Source organism: Rhinolophus sinicus, chromosome 1 (genome assembly GCF_057876585.1).
Source record: "Rhinolophus sinicus isolate RSI-liver-muscle chromosome 1, RSI-T2T, whole genome shotgun sequence".
In the NCBI taxonomy this organism is placed as follows: Eukaryota; Metazoa; Chordata; class Mammalia; order Chiroptera; family Rhinolophidae; genus Rhinolophus; species Rhinolophus sinicus.
In genome coordinates, this window is record NC_142501.1 from 39,063,338 (window position 1) to 39,082,972 (window position 19,635).

The following is a 19,635-nucleotide window of genomic DNA, read 5'->3' on the forward strand; positions in this document are numbered from 1 at the left end:
GATCAAAGTCTCAAAGGAGAATATCCTCTGCCCCCTTGGAAATAGAACTGACTAGAAGTAGAAAAAATGCAATGAAGACCACAAAGATAAATAAACTAAAATATGTGGCTTTGAGATTTTCCTGAAAGTATTTTACATTCTCAAGAATGAGCACCCCGGTTCCTGCATACTTACTTATGTTTTTTTATACTTTAGGTTTAGAACCCCAGCTTCTGAGGCATGTTGGAAAGCCCGAAACTATAGAACTAGTTATTTGCCTTTTAAATGCATCTTTAACGTACACCTTCACACTGTTACCCAAAGTACATTAGAAGAAAAAACAATTACTTGTGTAACCTACTCTTTAATTCCCAAGATTAATTTTGGAAAATAATTCAAAATGCTTTGTTCTTTAAAATGTTCTTTTTTTTGTTTTTTTAAAAAAAGTACAACTTAAAACGGAACATTTTCCATTTGCTTCATTTCCAACCAGATATAATTAGTGCTCAGTGAAGCCTTAACTCCCAGTACATAAAACTAGGACATTGCTTTGTCACTTGGTTTTATTTAATTTGACTTTAGTGTCTTCACAATGAATTTATTGGCCTGATAAATTACCCCTTTGTTTTCAAAGACAAATCCTTCCTATAACTCAGGTCTGTGTTCATCTTTTCTGCGTAAGAGATTTGTGGAACATTCACGGATGTTTATTCTTCCTTCATAATTGTAGGACTTTTTTTCCCCTTGTTTTCCTAGAAAACTTTGTTTTTGAGTTGTCTTTAAAAAAAAACACACAACGATTTTAATGGCATTCACAATGTGAAGCATTAGAATCACAGAACTGGAAGGGACATCATGGGTATTCCTTGTGATTGGACAGGACACACGATCCAAGGCTCTGTGTTTTATGAGGCTTCTTCTCTCCTGAAGTTTAGTGTACTGTACTGGTTGGTGTGAGGCTTAGAAGGTGAATTCTTAACGTGACTTTCGCAGCATCCCCAGAAGAAATAACTTTGCTAAATAGATCAGACAGTCACCATTCCTTGCTTTTGCTTAGGCAGGTGTAAAGTAGCCTCTTTTGTGTGCTGCTCAAGTTTCCTCGTGATAAATCTGGGGGGATAACAGGGGTGTGAGTGGGTAGAGTCCTGTGGGAGACTCCTGTGGAGGGTTGGTGTTAGAGGACTAAAGAGTAGCGACCTGAGTTCTGGTTTTGTTTTGATTTTGGTAGCAGTGGTGGGATGGGGTTGTTACAAAAAAATAGTGATAACTGCTTTGCCTAACTTTATAAGTTATCTAACACTTGTCAACACTATTGACTTTTTCTGTGTAAAAAATAGAAAGTGTTATTTCAGAGTTGCAGTGATTCTTATACTATATAACCTATTGCACACTGTGTAAAAACTTCATGGTGTGTAAATGGTGCTAGTAATTGATTTTCAGGTCAACCTTTTTGCCCTGTTATCTATGAAGGAATTACTCTGTGACCTCGGAGTTGAGAAGATGACTTTTGCTTTTACTGGTTTTTACCGTGTTTCCTCGAAAATAAGACCTAACCGGAAAATAAGCCCTAGCATGATTTTTCAGGATGACGTCCCCTATAAGCCCTAAGGCGTCTTTTAGAGCAAAAATTAATATAAGACCCAGTCTTATTTTCAGGGAAACATGGTAGTTCTTGAGTGGATTTATTTAAATACAAGGTGTAACGAATGGCTTGATTTAGAGAAATCAGGTGATTTGCCTCAATTTAATAAATAACTATAAAAGGAAAAGGATATTTATCAGTGATTTCTTCTTCTGTGTAATCACCTGTGTTGCTGAGTGTCCGACCCCGGTGGTCTGTGATTAACAAAGAGCATGTGAATCAGATCACATATTTAAAATTGAACCATGATTTCATTTTCTTGCCTTGTATCATTCCACAAATTTGAGTGTTGGATTTATTTGAGCAGTGGCTTTTTTTTGTTTGTTTTCAGTAATCTCATTGTTTTTGCTTTTTTGAATCATAACTTGAAATTTGTTAGTGGTCTTGATGTTAAAAAAGGAAACTAGGACATTGTTTACCTCCTCAATAAGATTTTTGGTTCAATAGCTAAGCACAAAAGGTTGGTTCCTTGGATTTGAATCCAAAAGAAAAAAAATTAGCAACTGCATTCTAATGCATTCTAGTTTCTGCTAGGTAAATTTTGAGCAGTGGGAAAACTTCCAAAAAGAGCCCAAGTTTATGCTTCTACTAGTGCTCGTGTTGACTGGCTATAGATAGATCCCTCTTGATTGTGAAAAATCTATCCCATGCTTCAGTGCTGAAACCTCCCTAATGCCCCTCCCACCAAAACCACTTCAGCAGTAAATTCCTTGACCTCGAATCCTTGATTCCCCTTTCGTAAGTAAGGTAACTGCTGGCTCATTATTGGACTGTGACTTTTTATTGTTTTCCGAGCACTAAAAATATATAGAACTAACATGAATATTTCATTTTGTTTATTAGCCCATGATTTACATCATTTTATTGTGTGATTTTTTTATAGTATAAAATTTAATAATTTATTTAATCTATCTTTTCCCCTGAATATGTTGTTATCCATCACATTGAAACACAAGCCATGAGTTTTTGAGAATGTCTTACATTGGTTTTCAAATATACAGCTTTTAGAGTATTTCATTGTTTAGTTTGTTCCTGAGACGTCTGTACTATTTTGCTTCTTTGGGAGCTCAGTCAGATTAATATTATTATGGATTTGTGGAAATTAAGGCAATCGGAATTACATAAATCCCCTGGCTTTGACACTGAATAGTTGCATAACTTGAACAGTTAGCTACTGGGTAATTCATTAATTTAATAAGCATGTGCTATGTTCACAAGATTAGCAGTTGTGAAGAAGGGAGGGAACCCTGACTTCTAATTTAAACTATAGTTAAGGAAGCAGAGAGAGTGTGGTGTCTGTGGATACATGTGATATACAAACAAAAACACACACACATATATACATACACATACATTAATATACTGAATTGCAAGTCTAGATCAGTCTTAAAATGAAAGCACAGGACCACCTGATATAAATTGGTACAATAATGCTAAAGCGATATTATTTAAGGGTGTAATTAGAGTATACTTATGAGTTTTATAGCTTTATATCACTTTTCTGATACTTAGATGAATTGGATCTGTCTTCTCAGCTCTAGATGCAAATTTCTGACTTTGCTGGATAGCTCTACAGAAATATTTATTGCTCTTATAAATTCAGAATATCCAAAATTTAACTAATAACTTTTTATTTATTATGGAATCATAATTAAGAAAATGAGTTGCTAGTTATTGTAAATGGTTTGGAACTTTTGGAGTCTAGGATTAAAAATGAAATTAGGTATATGTTTATTTAACTTAATTCTTTTCTGAAATAATATAGTTATAAATCAAAAAGATTAGTTATCTTCCCCCCCCCCCCCAAAAGGAGCTGAACATAGCAATTTAATAACTTGTTGACTGAGAAAACAAGTAACATATTTGAAAGAACAGTTGGGAAAAGAGCCTGTGTCGTGTTCACGCTATGAAATGGAAGAGAATATTAACCATATATACTCTATGGTATGTCTATTTGTCTTCATAATCCTAGACAAGTTACTCAGGTAATTTGAACTGGAATCTGGAAATGTCTTGAGAAGTCTGTGCTCTTTACTTTATCAATTCTTTTGTTTTGATTTCATTAGATTCCTTACATTCTTTTTACTCAAACCCTCGGACTTTGTAGGGTGGAGCATATCTTCTTGACTAGTGACATGTGGCCTATTTTGATTAATTTGTTTTTAGAAAGAGAAAAGCTTTGCTTAAGTGATAAGGTGTTGAGAAAGCTGTGTCAGGAGAATTTTATACTACAGTGATTATTTTTTCCGTTTTTGAACATTAGACATTTTTTGCAGTTATTTTCCTGTCTACTTTTCATAAGTATGATTTACTTGCACATTTCCTTTCACTGAGTATTTAAAAGTAATATCCGTAACATTAATTCAATTAAACGTTTTATTTATGGTCACATGAAAGCCACAAATTGTAGATTAGAACAATAATATTACTTCTTTTGGTATTGCCTTGTGACATATTGAAGAATTTTACAATATGGTATAATATTCACAGTAGTATCATTAATGGTAAGATTTAACATTTATTCCAGGAGTTTAAATCAATACTGCAGGACTTTACCCTACTTACAATACTTAAATGCCAATTTTGTCTCCTCTGGCACTGACACTTTCTCATTAGTTCTGTGCTTTCCCCCGCACCCCCTGCACACCGGAGTTAAATGTAAATTGTCAGTTTCTGTCCTGTGCAGTTAGCACCCGTGTTACTCAGCAACCACATGGTGTGACATCTGTTATCCACTGTGCTGAGGGGTTCAGGAGGTAATATTGGGATCAGAGGAGTTAGGCAGACAAGCCCTTTGAGAGTTGCCATGATAAAAAAAAAACACAGTGCTTTGGAAGTACAGGGAGAGTGGCCACCTCCAAACGAAAGAGGGGTCCAAAGATGGGAGAAAGATGCCTGGAAGGAGGCTGAAGTGAGTTTGAGGATGTGCAAAAATCAGAAGCACTTTCCAAGGAGGAAGAGCAGCATATGCAGCTCAGAGACGCTGGAAAGAATAATATAGTCAAAGAACTAAAATCTCTTGGCATAAGTGTAGAGGGGAACTGGGAGAGTTACAAGATGATAAAGAGGTAGTACCTCAGTGACCTTTGAAGAGTTTGGATTTTATCCTGAAGGCAGTATTCTCAGCAGGAGTGTGGAATCAAATCTGTATTTAAGAAAGACTTTCTTTCTCCAGCAATGAAAAATAGAACAGGTATGCAAGGGGAGAGACAGGACGGGAAGGCAGGGCGATCCATCAGTTAGCAGGCAGTTGCAGAATGCAGCGACCGCACCCCTAGCTACAACTGTTCAAAGCAGCATTTGTAGCAGCCAAAAGCTGGGAACAACCCAAATGTCCATCAGCAGTAGATAGGTGAATAAATTGTGGTATATTTAAACAATGGAAACTCTACTGCAGTGAGGATAAATTCCCACTGTTCACAGAAACAGGGACAGAGTTCAGCAAACATACTGTTACACCAAAGAAACCAGACACCACCTCATACAATATAGTCCATTTATACAAAATTCAAAAACAGGCAAGACTAGTCTGTGACGGTAGAGATCAGAATGATGATTGTCTTTCAGGGAGGGGTTTGGAACTAGGAACTTCTTAATCTTGTGATGTGTTTGCTTTGTGAAAATTTATCACTTAAAATTTCTGTATTTTTCTGTATTATGTTATACTTCAATGAAAATATTTCTTTAAAAATCCTATTTTCTCAACCCCTAGGCAGGTACACTGTCCCAATACCATCCCCAGCTCCTTTCTATCTAAATAGTGACTTATTACCTTGCTGCTGCTTTCTTCCTACTTTGCAGTTCACTGAGGCAGAGGGCAGGTTTTAGTGACCGCTGATGTAGTCAGTTGGCCATGTTTTTTGACCCATTTCATTCCATGGATTGATACTTCTGCAAGCGACCTTTGTCAGGATAACTGCTGAATTAGCAGTGCTTGAGCTTTGCTCTCTACTCTGAAAATGTAGGACTTGATGAAATATAAACACTCTGTGGAACTCAGATATACTATTGAAATGCAAATAAATCTATTTGAACATAACAAAAATGAGTTTCCCCTCCCCCTTAAACAAGCAATTTAATTTGAAAAGTGACTGGGATTTTTAAACAGCTAATTGCTTCAGTAGCTGTACCCTATAGTTGAGCCATTTATATGTATGCATGTGCTCTAGGCAGGTATATTGCTTTCCTCATTCAGTCTGACCGCTGATTGACAGGTCATCGCCATCTTCACCAGGTGCTGTAGTTTCCATAAAGGGCAGGGATGCGGCCTAAGCCCAATTCTATGAATAGAATGTTGTCAAGTATAGTATCACGTTAGTCAGCATCTCTGATGATATTTACAATACATATCAGGTCTTGTTGCCCTGCAGTTTCACAGTGCATATCTCAAACTTAGCATCTATCTTCTCTAATACCCACAAAACAATGCAACACTGCCTAGATTATTTGAAGCCCACAACTTTCCCAACTAAATGCAGAGCAGCACACAGTATGTCTTTAAAGAGAGTGGCAACTAAAGATGGTGTTAGGAATAAAGTGTGGCAATTTGGAACAATAGTATTATTTGTTTCATTACACTGAATAATTATCCTCTTATTAAAATTTTATTACAATAGAAAATACCTATTATGCATACTTTAAAATATCAGCAAATGGTGCATCTATTTTTGAATATCATATAGGGATTAAATTACTCAATTGACTTAGATTTTCTTCAAGAAATAAGTAGAATAAGGAAAATTATTCTTTATTCTTAAAGATTAAAGAGAAACTACCTTTTCAAATTGTTTGAATGGATGCTTTTTTTTGTCCTATGAATTGAAATAGTTTAACAAAGATTTTTAGGGATCATGCATGTTTAGTTTTGCCAAATACAGTTTCTGGCTTGCAGACTCTTAAAACATTTAGTACTTCATAACTGAATAAATATAGTAATGGAATAAAAAAAAATTTAAACCATGCTGCTTTATATACTGTGTAAATTAAACCTTAAAATTAAAGTTAGTAGAAGTTTTATAATCTGGTCACATCTGTTTGATTACTTTCTCTCCTGAGCCAGGAGTGGTGATTGCAAATGTGCTTGCAAACTTGACAATAACGTTACCTTGTAAATATAAGTAGCTTTTTAATGGTTAAGAGCATTATCAGATTTGGATCTGCCTTTTGCTGGCTGAATGACTTTGGATGAGTAACTGATTTCTCTATACCTCAGTTTTCCTCATTTGTCTGATAAGAATTCATGTCACATAGAACTACAAATGGATATAGAAAGGATTAAATAAAAAACACTATATATTAATATATAAAACAGTTAACTTTGCATCTATCACGTATTAGAGTTCAGTAAATGTTAGCTCTTTATTATTCTTGCTGTTAGCTACATTCAGTTAAAAACAAGGACATGTTTTCATTTGAAGTGTTGGTTTATAAAAAGATATCAAAGTATATCTGCTTAAGGAGAAACATCCCAAATCTGTACATAAATCTGTCTTTAAAATATCACCATGTTTTCAGTAATTTTTCTTCCAGTAGAAGTACATCATAACTGCCAGTTTTCTAATGATTGTGCAAGAGAGCATGAAATAGCACATATAATAGAAAGCATGATTTAACTGGTGCCAGAGTTCAGGATTTTTCACATTAAGACTTTGAAAGTGTGATCTCTTATCCCAGTCCTCAGAGCTTTATCAGGAGTTAAACCATCAAACCATCACAGAACTTGGCACTATACACATGCCTTCAACTATCTCTGGAGGGCCAAAAGTAGACTGGGCCCCTCACAAAGATGTAATTGCAAAGCAGATGGTGTTTTACGTTCCTTTTTATACTACTGCAGCAAGAAATGGAACCCAATGATATATTATTTTTATATTTCAAGGTCCCCTCTGTTCCACCTACTATAAACATTTAAGAAAATTAGCAAGAACAGACCACATACAGTTGTTTCACTCTAATGTTCTATATCAGTGGTAACCCCCACTTTATGTTCTGTTTTAACTAGAGTTCTTTAGAGGAGCAACTAACTCCCTCAATAACTTCTATACTGGATACTTAATTTATTTCAATATATGCAAAGCTTAATCATTTCATTTCAGTTTTCAGAATAATCCAAGTTAATATAGTATTACAAAGATTGGCTCTGCTAGCATCTGTCCACCTGACCTTGATCCAATCATATAATTGGATATATAATGATAAGTGATATAATCTGGCCAGCTTCTGTGTCAGTGAAATGATTGTAATGGTTCATGGCCGGTGGGTTGCTAGCTCTGAAAGGCAAGGTATCTTACCTATTTTGTTTCAGTAAAGTCTTTGACGTGAGTGACCTTTATGTGCCTGGAGACAGTACCATCATATGTCCATCACTCTCTGACATCTGTAGATGTGAAGAGTTTACAGGTTCATTAGAGCCAAGTAGAGCAAAATGTATTTTGTGGTGTTGTTGGTAAGCTTATGCCTTGGGAAGAAGAATATGGCAAGACTGGAATGGTCGAAATGAAGGCAAAAGAGAAGAAAGACGCATGTGCCAAGATTAGTGGTGTTCGTATGGTGGAATAGTGGCATCCCAGTTAAGTTGACTCAGGGCTACTGCCACTGGAGAGATGGAAATCATCAGCAGTTGGTTTACATGAGGGCTACAAGGGCCACTGGAGGCCTTGACCTACGCTGAATTCTATGTTTCTGTGTGTTGGTCTCAATTCATTTCCATCTTTTTTGTGACATCCCTTCATACCTACCAGGTGGCTATTGTCTCATGCCACCCATGGCTCTCTGACTTCTCTGTGCTTTTTTTCTCCTGACACTTTTGAAGGTATGATGTTCCAGACTTAAAATCCCAAGCAAAATACTTGCTTTATTAGTGTTCTGTCACCTAGAAGTAAATCTAATAAACATACCCTTGTATTACCATGAGGTATTAGGATGATTTTACAAATGATAACCATTTGGGGAGGGGAGGATAGGGAAGAAATGACTTTTTGTTGGTGTTGGTTAGTATATTAGACTGGTAAAAGGAATTGTTTTGAAGCAGAGCTTGCTTTTAAGCCTAGCTTTGGTTATTGGAAACACACTTACTTCCCGAAATGGGTAATTGTAAAAATCTTGCTTTTTCTTAAGGTATAATTATTACGTAGTGATCCTGTATTTTTGCTCAGAGCTTTAACTGACAGGTTAAAATTTACCCAAGTTGTTAGTTCAGAAATAAGTATCATCCTGGCAAAGTATTTCTAAAAGATTTTGATACTATTTTATGAACTGTTGGTTAACACTTCTGGGTATGGGAACAGTCTCCATTTCAAAGTCATAGATATGGGTTTAACATTATATATGATTTAGAAAAATGTACTGTAGTTGTCAGTAACCTGTCTGGAAATGGGCTTTGAACAAGAAACTCAACTGAAGGTAATGGCTCTTGTAGCACTAAATTTGATGCTAAATAAAAAACTAAAGCGGGACAGCCTGTTAGCTCAGTTGGTTAGAGCGCGGTGCTCTTAACAACAAGGTTGCCGGTTCGATCCCCAAATGGGCCACTGTGAGCTGCGCCCTCCACAACTAGATTGAAACAACTACTTGACTTGGAGTTGATGGGTCCTGGAAAAACACACTTAAACAAAAGTTTTAAAAAAAACAAAAAAACTTAAGTTACTGGTTGTATTCATCTTAAAAGTTTATTTGTTTAAACATAATTCTTAATGAAGGGTCAGTATTTTCATACCAGTAACTTCAACTTGATTCATACCATATTTATACTAGATGCAATTGAAATTTTTTACATGGATGCTATTTAACTTTTGTTGAATTCATACTTTTGTCAAGCCCTGCACTGGGTACATTAAAGAAAAAGACATTCCATTTCTTACAAGTGCCACTTGAAAAGTTATACATCTTGAATTAAGTTGCACAGTAAGTAGTAAATATACTCAGGATTTGAACCTCACTGCATGCTGTTTTTGTTTATCAAGGTTTCCTTAAATAAAATGGCTTATTCCAGAAAGTTGTTTTTAATGGTGTGAACTTAAAGAAAATGCTGGAAATTTCTACGAAGCTTTGCTTTGTATTTAAGGCAAGATTTAAAAATTATCACAAACATGCAAACATTTTATTTAGGATTCTATAAAAATAAATATGGATATAATTTTCCCAAATTGATGCTGAAAAATGAACCTGACCATCAGACACTCATTTTGCTGACATGTGCATTTATTTTTCATAGGTTCTCTGAATTAAAACTATAGTTTCTTAGCATGATTTAGTTTGTTTGCCTCTTTTTCCTGGAATGTCAAGTTTGTGCACGTTGTCTGATCATTGTTTATTGATAGAAATAAATTTCCAGCAAGTGATAGATGAGATTTCTTAATATAACTTAGGACATTTTAAAAACATTCATTTGGATACGGTGAATCCTTTTGGAAAAGCCTACCTTATTCATTCTTTAGTTTCCTTATCCCAATTTTGAGTCTATCTCCCTAAGTTACTAGGATTATGACCTTGGGAGAGTGAGCTATTTAAGCTGTCTGAGACTTACTTTTCTCATCTTTAAAATGAGGCTAATGATAGCTAACTCGCTGAATTGTGTTGTGGGGGATAAATGAGACACAATGCACCGCGCTCAGCAGATAGGAAGTACTGACATTCTTTGCCATAATTGCAGAACGGTCACTTGAGTAGGTAATATTTGGGCAATGTTCAGTCATTGCGTGTTTTTCAATGCTGTGGCTGACCGGAGGGTGATGCATAGTAGAGGAAAGCGCATGGGTTTCTTGGATTTAATAATTAATATGCAGAGATTGCTTAGCATTGTGAACTTCTAGAAAACGTACCAGCAAAGAAAATATCATATGATTTATATTAGTCTCTAAAAAGAAAAATGTAAAACCCATCTTTAGAAGAGATGGCTTAATCGTGGCCATAAAGACTTTTCATTTACGAGAAAGAAAAGTTTGGATTCTATTAAATTTTCTCATTTGTTCTGTATTGTTCCTACAAGTAAAACTTCGAACAGTGTATCCATCACTTCTAGGTGCCTCAAAATACATTAAAGGGCTGGCAGAAATCTCATTTGTATAGGCATATTTCCCAAAAGTTGGTAATTTGTATCCTGTAGTTCAGGGGGGTCTTTTATAGGCATTGTGCCCCCTTTTCGCATCCCCAACCCCCAGGCTGTCATTGAGTAAATTTAACAGAGTTTAACCAGTTTCTCTACTGGGGCGGGGGGGGGGGGGGGGGTCAGAACCTTTATCTTGCTCTGCGTTGTTACCCAGAGACGATGTGTTATGAAGTGTTTCCCAAATTGTGGCACCTTATTTCCCCGTGGTGCATCTCGTAGGAATACTGTTGTCAAGAATTCATTTTGAGAGGCGCTTATTTATATTGCTAAGGTCATTTTACTTTAACAGCCACTTTTAACATTGTGTACCTTTTTATAACAACCCACTTTCTGTGACACCATTTGCAGGATTGTGTTATAGGAAAATAATGCATTTGCTAAAAGCAACTTTGGTTTAACTGGATTTCCAAAATACAGAACCAGAGTGTTACAACATGCATGACCTCAACACAGCAATTCAGGGGCAGGTAACTAATTTACGGATGGCCTCGGAGGCAATTTTCCAAAAACTTTACCTGTATGTACCAAACTGTTCTTACCCCCTTCCTCATGTGTTTTCACTCTCTCCCCTGTCCTCCTCCCACATTGTGCTTCATCCTGTCATGTTCTCCAGGTTGTTTGTTCATCTTCAGTTCCTTTCCCACCTCCACAGGCAACAGGTACCCATAGACATTTTCTTCTTACCTCAGTAATCATGTGACCATTAAAAAGTTAACGCTTTCTACATAACTTTATTTAATTTCCACATCAGTTTTAGGATGAGGTAACTTAAACTCCTTTTAGTTTTTATTTTTTTAACCAGTGTTTTATACCAAGGAGAATTTTAGTATTTGATTATTAGTAATTCTAAAAAGTACTATTCAGAATATACCGTGTTCACTGTGCTGAATCTCTTTCTCTGTGATGCCAAAAGAATTAATGGCTAGTATCAGTATTTGATTTAATTAAAGTAGCTAGTCTGATTGTGAAAGTTTTATTATAACCCAGTTTATCCGTATATTGTTTTTACAAAAAAATGCTTTGATGTGCAGTAAGCTCAGATCTTAAGCAAAACTAGCAATGAAGGAAATGTTAAAATTGGTGATAAACCACCTGTATGCTTGTGTGTAGGGTCCAGGGAGTAATGGAGTTTGCTCAGTAGCTTGACGTTTGCCATCACAAGGAAGTTACACCATGTAAAAATACGCCGTCAGTTCTTGTTATTCACAAGAGCCTGTGGTCACAACAGTTTCTGTCAGCTGATCACCTTGTTTTATGTGCTTTTCTGTTTCAAAACACCGCGTTTAGTAGATATTGTTGATTAATTCATATTGAACTCACAGCCAACGGCACTGTAAATCATGCCTGAATAAAACTTACCTCACAACACGTATTTTTGTCCATAAATCACATCCCAGTCTTTTTGCACTTAGAAACACGAGACAGCACTTCAGCACGATGCTTGGGGGCCATTTTAAACCATGAAATCACACACACACAAAAAAAGAAAGAAAAAAGCAAAAACGTGGCGCTAAATAGACTGAGAAAAGGACATCTGACAGTATGAAAGCAGAAAGAAACAGAGCACTGGCTTTGCCCAGCCTCCGCTGGGAATGTGTGGATTGGCTAACTCAGATTTTTCTCTTCTGTATACATGTCTGCGAATTACCATGAAATTGCCACAAGTGTTAGTTTTGGGGTTACAAATTCACAAATAAGGAACCCACGAATAATAAGGATTGACTGTGATTGCTTTATTGAAACACTGGCCTTGGCGGCATATGTCTCTACAAAAGCAGATGCTTAATTTCAATAGGCTTTTAAGAGAATAAATGATTCTTAGCTAAAGAACACTTGTCCCCCGGTAGCATGTTACTTACTAAACCTAGTTCTTCATTATCAACATTAAGATAATACTGGTTTGAATATTGAAGCCTCATGATGAAAACAAGAACTGAACTATGTCAATACCCTTACAGTAGAGTCTTACTTCTACCTACATCACTGTTTCCATGGAAAAATGTATTCCAAATTCCAAGTGAGATGCCGAAGCCCTTTTGCTTCCTGAGTCTTTAGTTCCAAAGATGACCAATCCATCACACGCACCTACAGTGTAGGACTTTCATTTTCCTCTCTAGTCTAGTTCTGGGGCTGGGAGCAGAGCTGCAGGAGTTGGACTGAGGAGCAGAACAGCGTGGCAGCTCCTGGAAGGGAGTACTAGGGGCTTCTGTTGGGAAGAGAGTGGGACAGATTCTTCAAATGACTCTCATGAATAACACCATGATTTTTAGGGAAGTTTGGGATAATTGTCAGGACAGCCCCAAACTTGATAGAAGCCATATACTAGAAATAGTGGCCCTCCTAGAAATCCAGTTTTGGACCATGTGGTTCATTGATCTGAAATCATTAAGGCATTTCCTACCCTCCTTAAGGATTGAAAGATGTTATTGATGGTGTTAAAACAGAAACACAAGCGCTGGTCTTCTCTGGGATGAGCTGTGGTAGGAAGTCTCTGATCAAACAGATAAACACCCTGCAAATTTATATTAACTAAACAATATTAGTTATGTTCAGTGTTTGCGCACAACTCTGTAATACTTAACAGATGTACATGTGTCTTATGTTCATTTGTATTCGCTTAATGATTAAAAGCTCAAGGTGAAATGATATTTTCCAATAGAAAAATATGTGGTGGTATACTGAAACCTTTATAGAACTTAAAAATGAGCCTCATAAGTTTCTTTGAAATGATAGGTGTTTTTGTGGGGAGTGTGACTTTTTTCCCCCCCTTCTTCCCTTGTTTTTAGGATGACAAAAAGATTTTTGTAACTTCTCTGGAGAAAGTAGGTTTATTATTAGGAGAAAGTAGGTTTATTCTCCTTCACCTTACATGTATTCCGACTCATCTACCCAGATGACGAGGTGGCCTAGACCTGTCTAAGGTCCTTTAAGAGGATGTACCAAGACTAAGTTACTGTTGTAATTAACTGTTTTACAAGAAAAATTTTTAGGTTTTCTAAATAAACTTTTAAATCAGTTATTAATTTCTGTAAACACCAATTCCATTGTACACCTTTAAACAAATTCAACTGTTCTCTTTAATTAATCAATGTTCATTATATCGCATAAATCAATGTTCATTATATCGCACATTAGCATTCTTTTTTCAAAAAGAGCAAAGAAATAGGACAATCACAGGACAAAGGACAAACAAATCACAGATTAACACAGAAAGCATTGAGATTTTAAAAACCCACAGGAAAAAGAATCATGTATAATTGATCTTTAGCAGACTAATAATAACATTCAAATCAATAGAAGAAACAGAGGCATTTGGTTTGACCATATGAGAATAAAAATTTCTGCCTGGCACATAATGCAGCTAAACAAAAAACAAAACAAAAAACAAAAAAAATCAAACACGGGGGAAAATAGCAAGTATATCAAAAGGTTAAGGTTTATATTATTTGAATAACACAATTTAAGAAAATTCTCAAACACCAATTAAATAAATGAGAACAGGATAAGCAGTCCGTATACTAGGAAGTTGTCCACCATCAAAGGAATTCAGTTCCTCCAACTAATATTTTCTGTACACCTGAGCCTTGTGCTGCACTTCATGTTGGAGTTTCAGTGGCGAAGATGACACTCTCAGTCCTTTGGGGAAGCGAAAGAGGCAAGGGACACGTGAAACGAAGGAATGCAGTAGAATTATGAAGATACCCCTAGAGATACTGGCAAGGCTGTAGAAACTGGTTCAATTATTTATGATTCCTAAAATGACAAAAACTTTTTTCTTTCTTTTAAACCTCAGAAATGATCCTAATGAAATAATTTGTGTTGAGAAGAAAGAAACAACGTATATGTTGAGAGCAGTAGGGTTGGTTGAGTAAAGAAGACTTATTTACTCAATAGAGACTGACTTGATGATTAAAATTATAATTATGAAAATAGTAATACGAAACAATGTCATGATAGGTGGCTAGCGTTGCATTCATGCTGCTGAATTCAGTTCTGTAAAATAAATAAGCACATGGTCGTTAATGGGAGTAGGATTATGGCATATGAAAATTTGTGTAATACTTGCTCACTAGAAGAAATATTAAGATTCATTCTATTAAAAGTGATTTCTCCTCTTTTTAGCTGATTGTACAGACTGCCATCTCCGTGTTTCCATAGCCAGAGACATGACCTGACACCTCCGATGACCAGTCTCAGGACCCTTGGGTGACTGGCTGGTGCACCATGGAACTTAAAGTATGGGTGGATGGTGTTCAGAGGATTGTTTGTGGGGTCACCGAAGTCACAACTTGCCAGGAGGTTGTAATAGCCTTAGCTCAAGCAATAGGTAAGTGAACTCTCTGGGTGTCTGAGGTAAAGTGGTTTATGCACCCTGTTGTGTGTTTTAAATAAAGATTTCCAGTGGTTTTGGTTCATTTGGTTCCATAATACATCTCACAAGCACACTTTTACTTATTACTATTCCCTGTGCTCAGGTAAATCTGTGAAGGCCCTTGTTCTCTGGTTCCCCCCACATTTTACTAATCTTGCGTCTAGAGCCTGCACTGTCTTCTCTTTTGTTGTTTATTCTAAACAATGATTTCTGGAACTAAAAATGTTTCCTTGAGTCAAAGTATAGACTCCTAGTTCTCAGACTCTTCATTAGGAAAAATCCTATTTACTGTTTATTCTGTATATTTGTAGAAAAGAAAATGCAACAAATTAAATAACGTCGTTCTTCACTAGAAAGATACTGTATAGTTTGTCTTATACAGTGAAGATGTAGTTGTAAAGTATGTGCTTACTAGCTCCATCTTATTCAGTTACCCTGTGGCAACTTTCATTTACTCCCAGTTTATTTCTATCATATTTTATACGTGTTTTTTTAGTTGTCTTAAATCCTTTTGGAACATGATAAAGGCATAAACACCTGCATCAATAAAGCCAATAATATGGGTTAGAGTTTATATTTGTATCTTAAATCCATCATTTAGCAAACATGTATTAAGAGGAAACTGCATTCAGCACCATGCTAGGTGCTCAGTGCCTCTGTCTTTGAGCTTCTTATCAAAACTTTGTTTTATATCCTGCTAGTTTGCTTTGGAAGCATGTCAAGTTAGCTCAGGATTAAAACAAGTCGCATGGCACCTTGGCGTTCTGTATTTGTGCCACGTGCATTGTGACAGATGCTCTGTTAGAAGGTGGCAGTGCCCTATACAAAGATAGAGGCTGTTTTTTCTTTAATACTGACATCTTTTGATTTTGCCTTAAAGACTATATAACACACTCATATATTAAAACAATGCTGAAACTCCTAGGCTTTCACATCTAGTAAAATTTTCTTGCAATTGGAACTAATATTACATTGTGGACTTAAAGCATTTAATTTAATTTTGTATTGTTTGCAAACAACTTATGTAGTAATTTTCCCTTTTAAAAGTTTCACATAATTTATTTGAATTAAAATATTAAGCTTTTTGTGGGGTTTTTTAAGTTATTTTTTTCTGCTTAGTGATAACTAGAATTAGCAAGTGTCAGACCTAACTTAGTTATATGTGAGAATCAAGCCACGGGCAGTGCTAAAGATAAACAAAAAACAATGAGTGGGTTTTACAAAAGCGAGGTAGCTGAGGGGTACTTCAAGCTACGTCTGCCCGTATGGTGACCACATTTTCTACACAGACTTTCAAAGGGAAAATGCCCAGATGTACCAGGTATGTTTATCCATTTGGACTGAAGAGTGTATTTGTTTGTGAACAAGCTAAAAAAGTTTTAACTGAATTTTTGCTTCCTCAGTAACTTCCCCCATTTTTGCTTCCTCAATAACTCAGTCCAGTCCTGTTTTGAAAAGTTGACAACTTGAATATGGATGTTTTATGGTATTTCTCCAAACTTGGCTAAACAACTCTTTATCTGTATCATAAATACTTAATTGAATTCAGAATTCATCTAAGAGATCACTCAACTGGCAACCAGCCAAGGGCTGTTGCTCCTGGCTTCTGTCGTGCAGTAAGATGTTCTCAGCATCAAATTCAGTATGCTTTTGATACGTACTTAAATATTTATCTATCTTGTAATGAGAGTTATTGGTATTCAGAGCCTAAACACTAAGTGAAAATTTTATAGTAATTGACCTAATTTCTACTATAAGAAATGATAGAGGGTTTATTAATTATGGAAAATTGCTGCTATAACAAACAACCCCAGAATTTCTGTGGTTCGAGACAGTAAAAGTTTAACTATACTATTAGGAGAGTATGGACTGACTGAGCAAAACTGCACATTTCTAAACAATTTTCAGTGAAGTAACTTGTACGACCAGCTTCTTGGGTTTTAAGTCCACATATATATGCCTCATGGGTTGGGAGGGGGGCACTATGTATATATTCTTAATTAGGGATTATTCAGTTTTTCTGGATAGCTAACATTACTTTCAGGAAATCATCAAGATATAAAAATATGTACAGGTTGGCAATCTGTAAATATGACAGCCAACATTTTCTGACTCAGTGCTACTAAGCAATCAAATCAAATTAGAACAAACCTAAAGACAGAGCATAATTTCATAAAAGATTGAATGTGTCTAGTAGTATCAAAAGAAATACTTTCCATTCTGATCTGTGACTATCTTGACAGGTTATATTTAGGTAATGGAAATAGAACACATTCTGAACTTACAAGAGACAGAATAACTAAGAGTGAAATCATGATTGAAACACTTTGTTGGCATGAATTGGTTAAACTGCACAATAAGAGGACACTCTGTGTGTTTGATCCCTATACATCTCAAGCTTTCTGAAGCATTCCCAATTTCAAGTATTGTACCTTGTTTCTTCCATAAACTATCCCAGAAGTGCTATTATTTCAGAGTTCAAACTACTTCTGTATGTGAAACAAAAAGCCTTAGACAGATTATCTGTTCCACGTTATAGTTGAAAAAAAGCATTTGCGGTTACAATATCCCAAACCAAAAGTATGAAAAGAATGTATCTCTGCCCTCAAGTAGCTTAGAACTTAAAGTATAGCTAACAAAAGATTAGAGAGGAAAAGAGGAGGAGGAAATCAAGGAGACTGAGGGAAAGGTTTTCTGATTCACACTACTTTGGTGCCTGGTGTCACTTAAAGTGCTAAAGATTCAGAATTCTCCATTCTCACTTTTTGTGATCCTGTTGCCATATCTCCTTCAACGGAGGCCAGAGCTAGCTCACATTTAATGAAACAAATTGACTGGGTGAGGTCAATCCACCAAGGTGAGGTGGATTCTTCTTCCTAAGAAGCCATGTTTCATATAGTTTGCCCCAACAAAATCAGTTTTCAAACACATTTTATACTGAACTCTAGTTTTAATATTTAACATATCTCTCTCTTCTCCAGAAGTCCCTCCAAAGTAGAGAGTCCTCCTTGTTTATCTTCCTTACACCATTGCTTTGCCTAAAGTAGGCACTCAATAAAACAGTTCCTAGGACAGTGCGGTCCAGTAAAACTTTCTGCAAGGATAGGAATAGTCTCTATCTGTGCCGTCCACATGCAGCTGTCGAGTACTTGAAATGTAGCTAGTGTAAATAAGGATAACTAATGGCAATTGCAGTAAATAGCACAATTCGAGAAGATGACTAATTGCTGTCTCAGACTTAAAATGTCAAAATCCAAGCTCTGTGTCCCACCCACTGTCCACCCTCAAATTTCCTCCTCCTTCTCATCTCAGCAAAGTCTAAGATGGTCTTCAGGGCCCTAAGTGAATCCCTATTTTACCCGCCTCACCATTCTGACCTCATTTCCTCCCACTCCAGTTCAAGCCGTTGTTTCTCAGTCTAGTTGCGTAAGACACAGCTCCCTGACCCACGCTGGTATTATGAGCCTTGCGCTCCCCCTGACTGAGGCAGTCAGCAGCTCACGGCAGCACAGCAGCTTACCAGCTCACAGCAGCTCACACCAACCTCCGTATGCTCTCAGCAGCCCAGCTCCAGGGAGCGCTATTGTTCACAGACTAGCTGTAGAGGGCGCAGCTCTCTGGCCCATGTGAGAATTGAACAGGCGACCTCTGCGTTAGGAGCTCGGCACTCCAACCACCTGAGCCACTGGGCCAGCCCACCACTCACTTTTGATTGTCCCCTCTTAAACATACCAAACACATTTCCGCCTCAGCCTTTGCATCTTATCTTCTCTCTGCTGAGAATACTCTGCACCCAGTTATCTTCAAAATTCAATCCCTTGGATCTCTGCTCTCGTGTCACAGAGCCCCTTCCTGACTGCATGTCCCTGCACACGCGCATGCACACACACACACACTCTCCCTGTCTGCCGTACTCTGTTTCTCTGTAGCGCTTACCCCACCTGGCATATTGCATATAAGCCACAATCCGTTATCCACAGTTTAAAATCTAAAAAATTCTGAAAGCCTAAAGTTTATCATACTTCATTTGTTAGCAATACCTGTCATGGCTTGAACTCATTTGGTGATTGAAAACTGATCTGATTTGATGTGAGGCTGCTTTTATATTAATTCTATTTAGTATGAACTTTGATACATTTTACTTTAGGTATGTTAATGTTCGATTACAGACCTGAATCATAGCACTATGCTACCTTTCTAAAATCCAAAAATTCTGGATTTTCAGCATATCTGTTCCTAAAGCTGTTGAATAATGGACAGTAGACCTACATTCATTTTCTGTGTATTGTCACTTGTCTGCCATGTTTTGCTGCTTATTCTTACAGTGTAAAACCATATCTAGCATGTAGTAGACACTCAGTACATATTTGTGAATAAATGAATTTTTTAACGTTTTTTCCTGTAAATTACAGGCTGAACTAGGTGACCACCTAATGTTCCATCAGTCTCTAAAATTACATGATCCCTTAGAAGAAAAGGAAAAGCATACATTTTATATTTTCATATTTAACTCTTAATTTCATGTGTAAATTATCA

General features: G+C 36.5%; 1 protein-coding gene across 2 annotated transcripts in view; it reads left to right on the forward strand.

The window, feature by feature from the left end:
* The window catches only part of RASSF8 (Ras association domain family member 8), a 102,761-nt gene that overhangs the window by 65,115 nt on the left and 18,011 nt on the right, over positions 1–19,635 (forward strand). For both annotated transcript variants that reach the window (XM_074325909.2, XM_019737627.3), the window contains one exon: positions 14,850–15,054. In XM_074325909.2, the coding sequence (XP_074182010.1) occupies positions 14,952–15,054 (103 nt within the window). In that variant the 5' untranslated portion in view covers positions 14,850–14,951. The remainder of the gene's footprint in view (positions 1–14,849; positions 15,055–19,635) is intronic.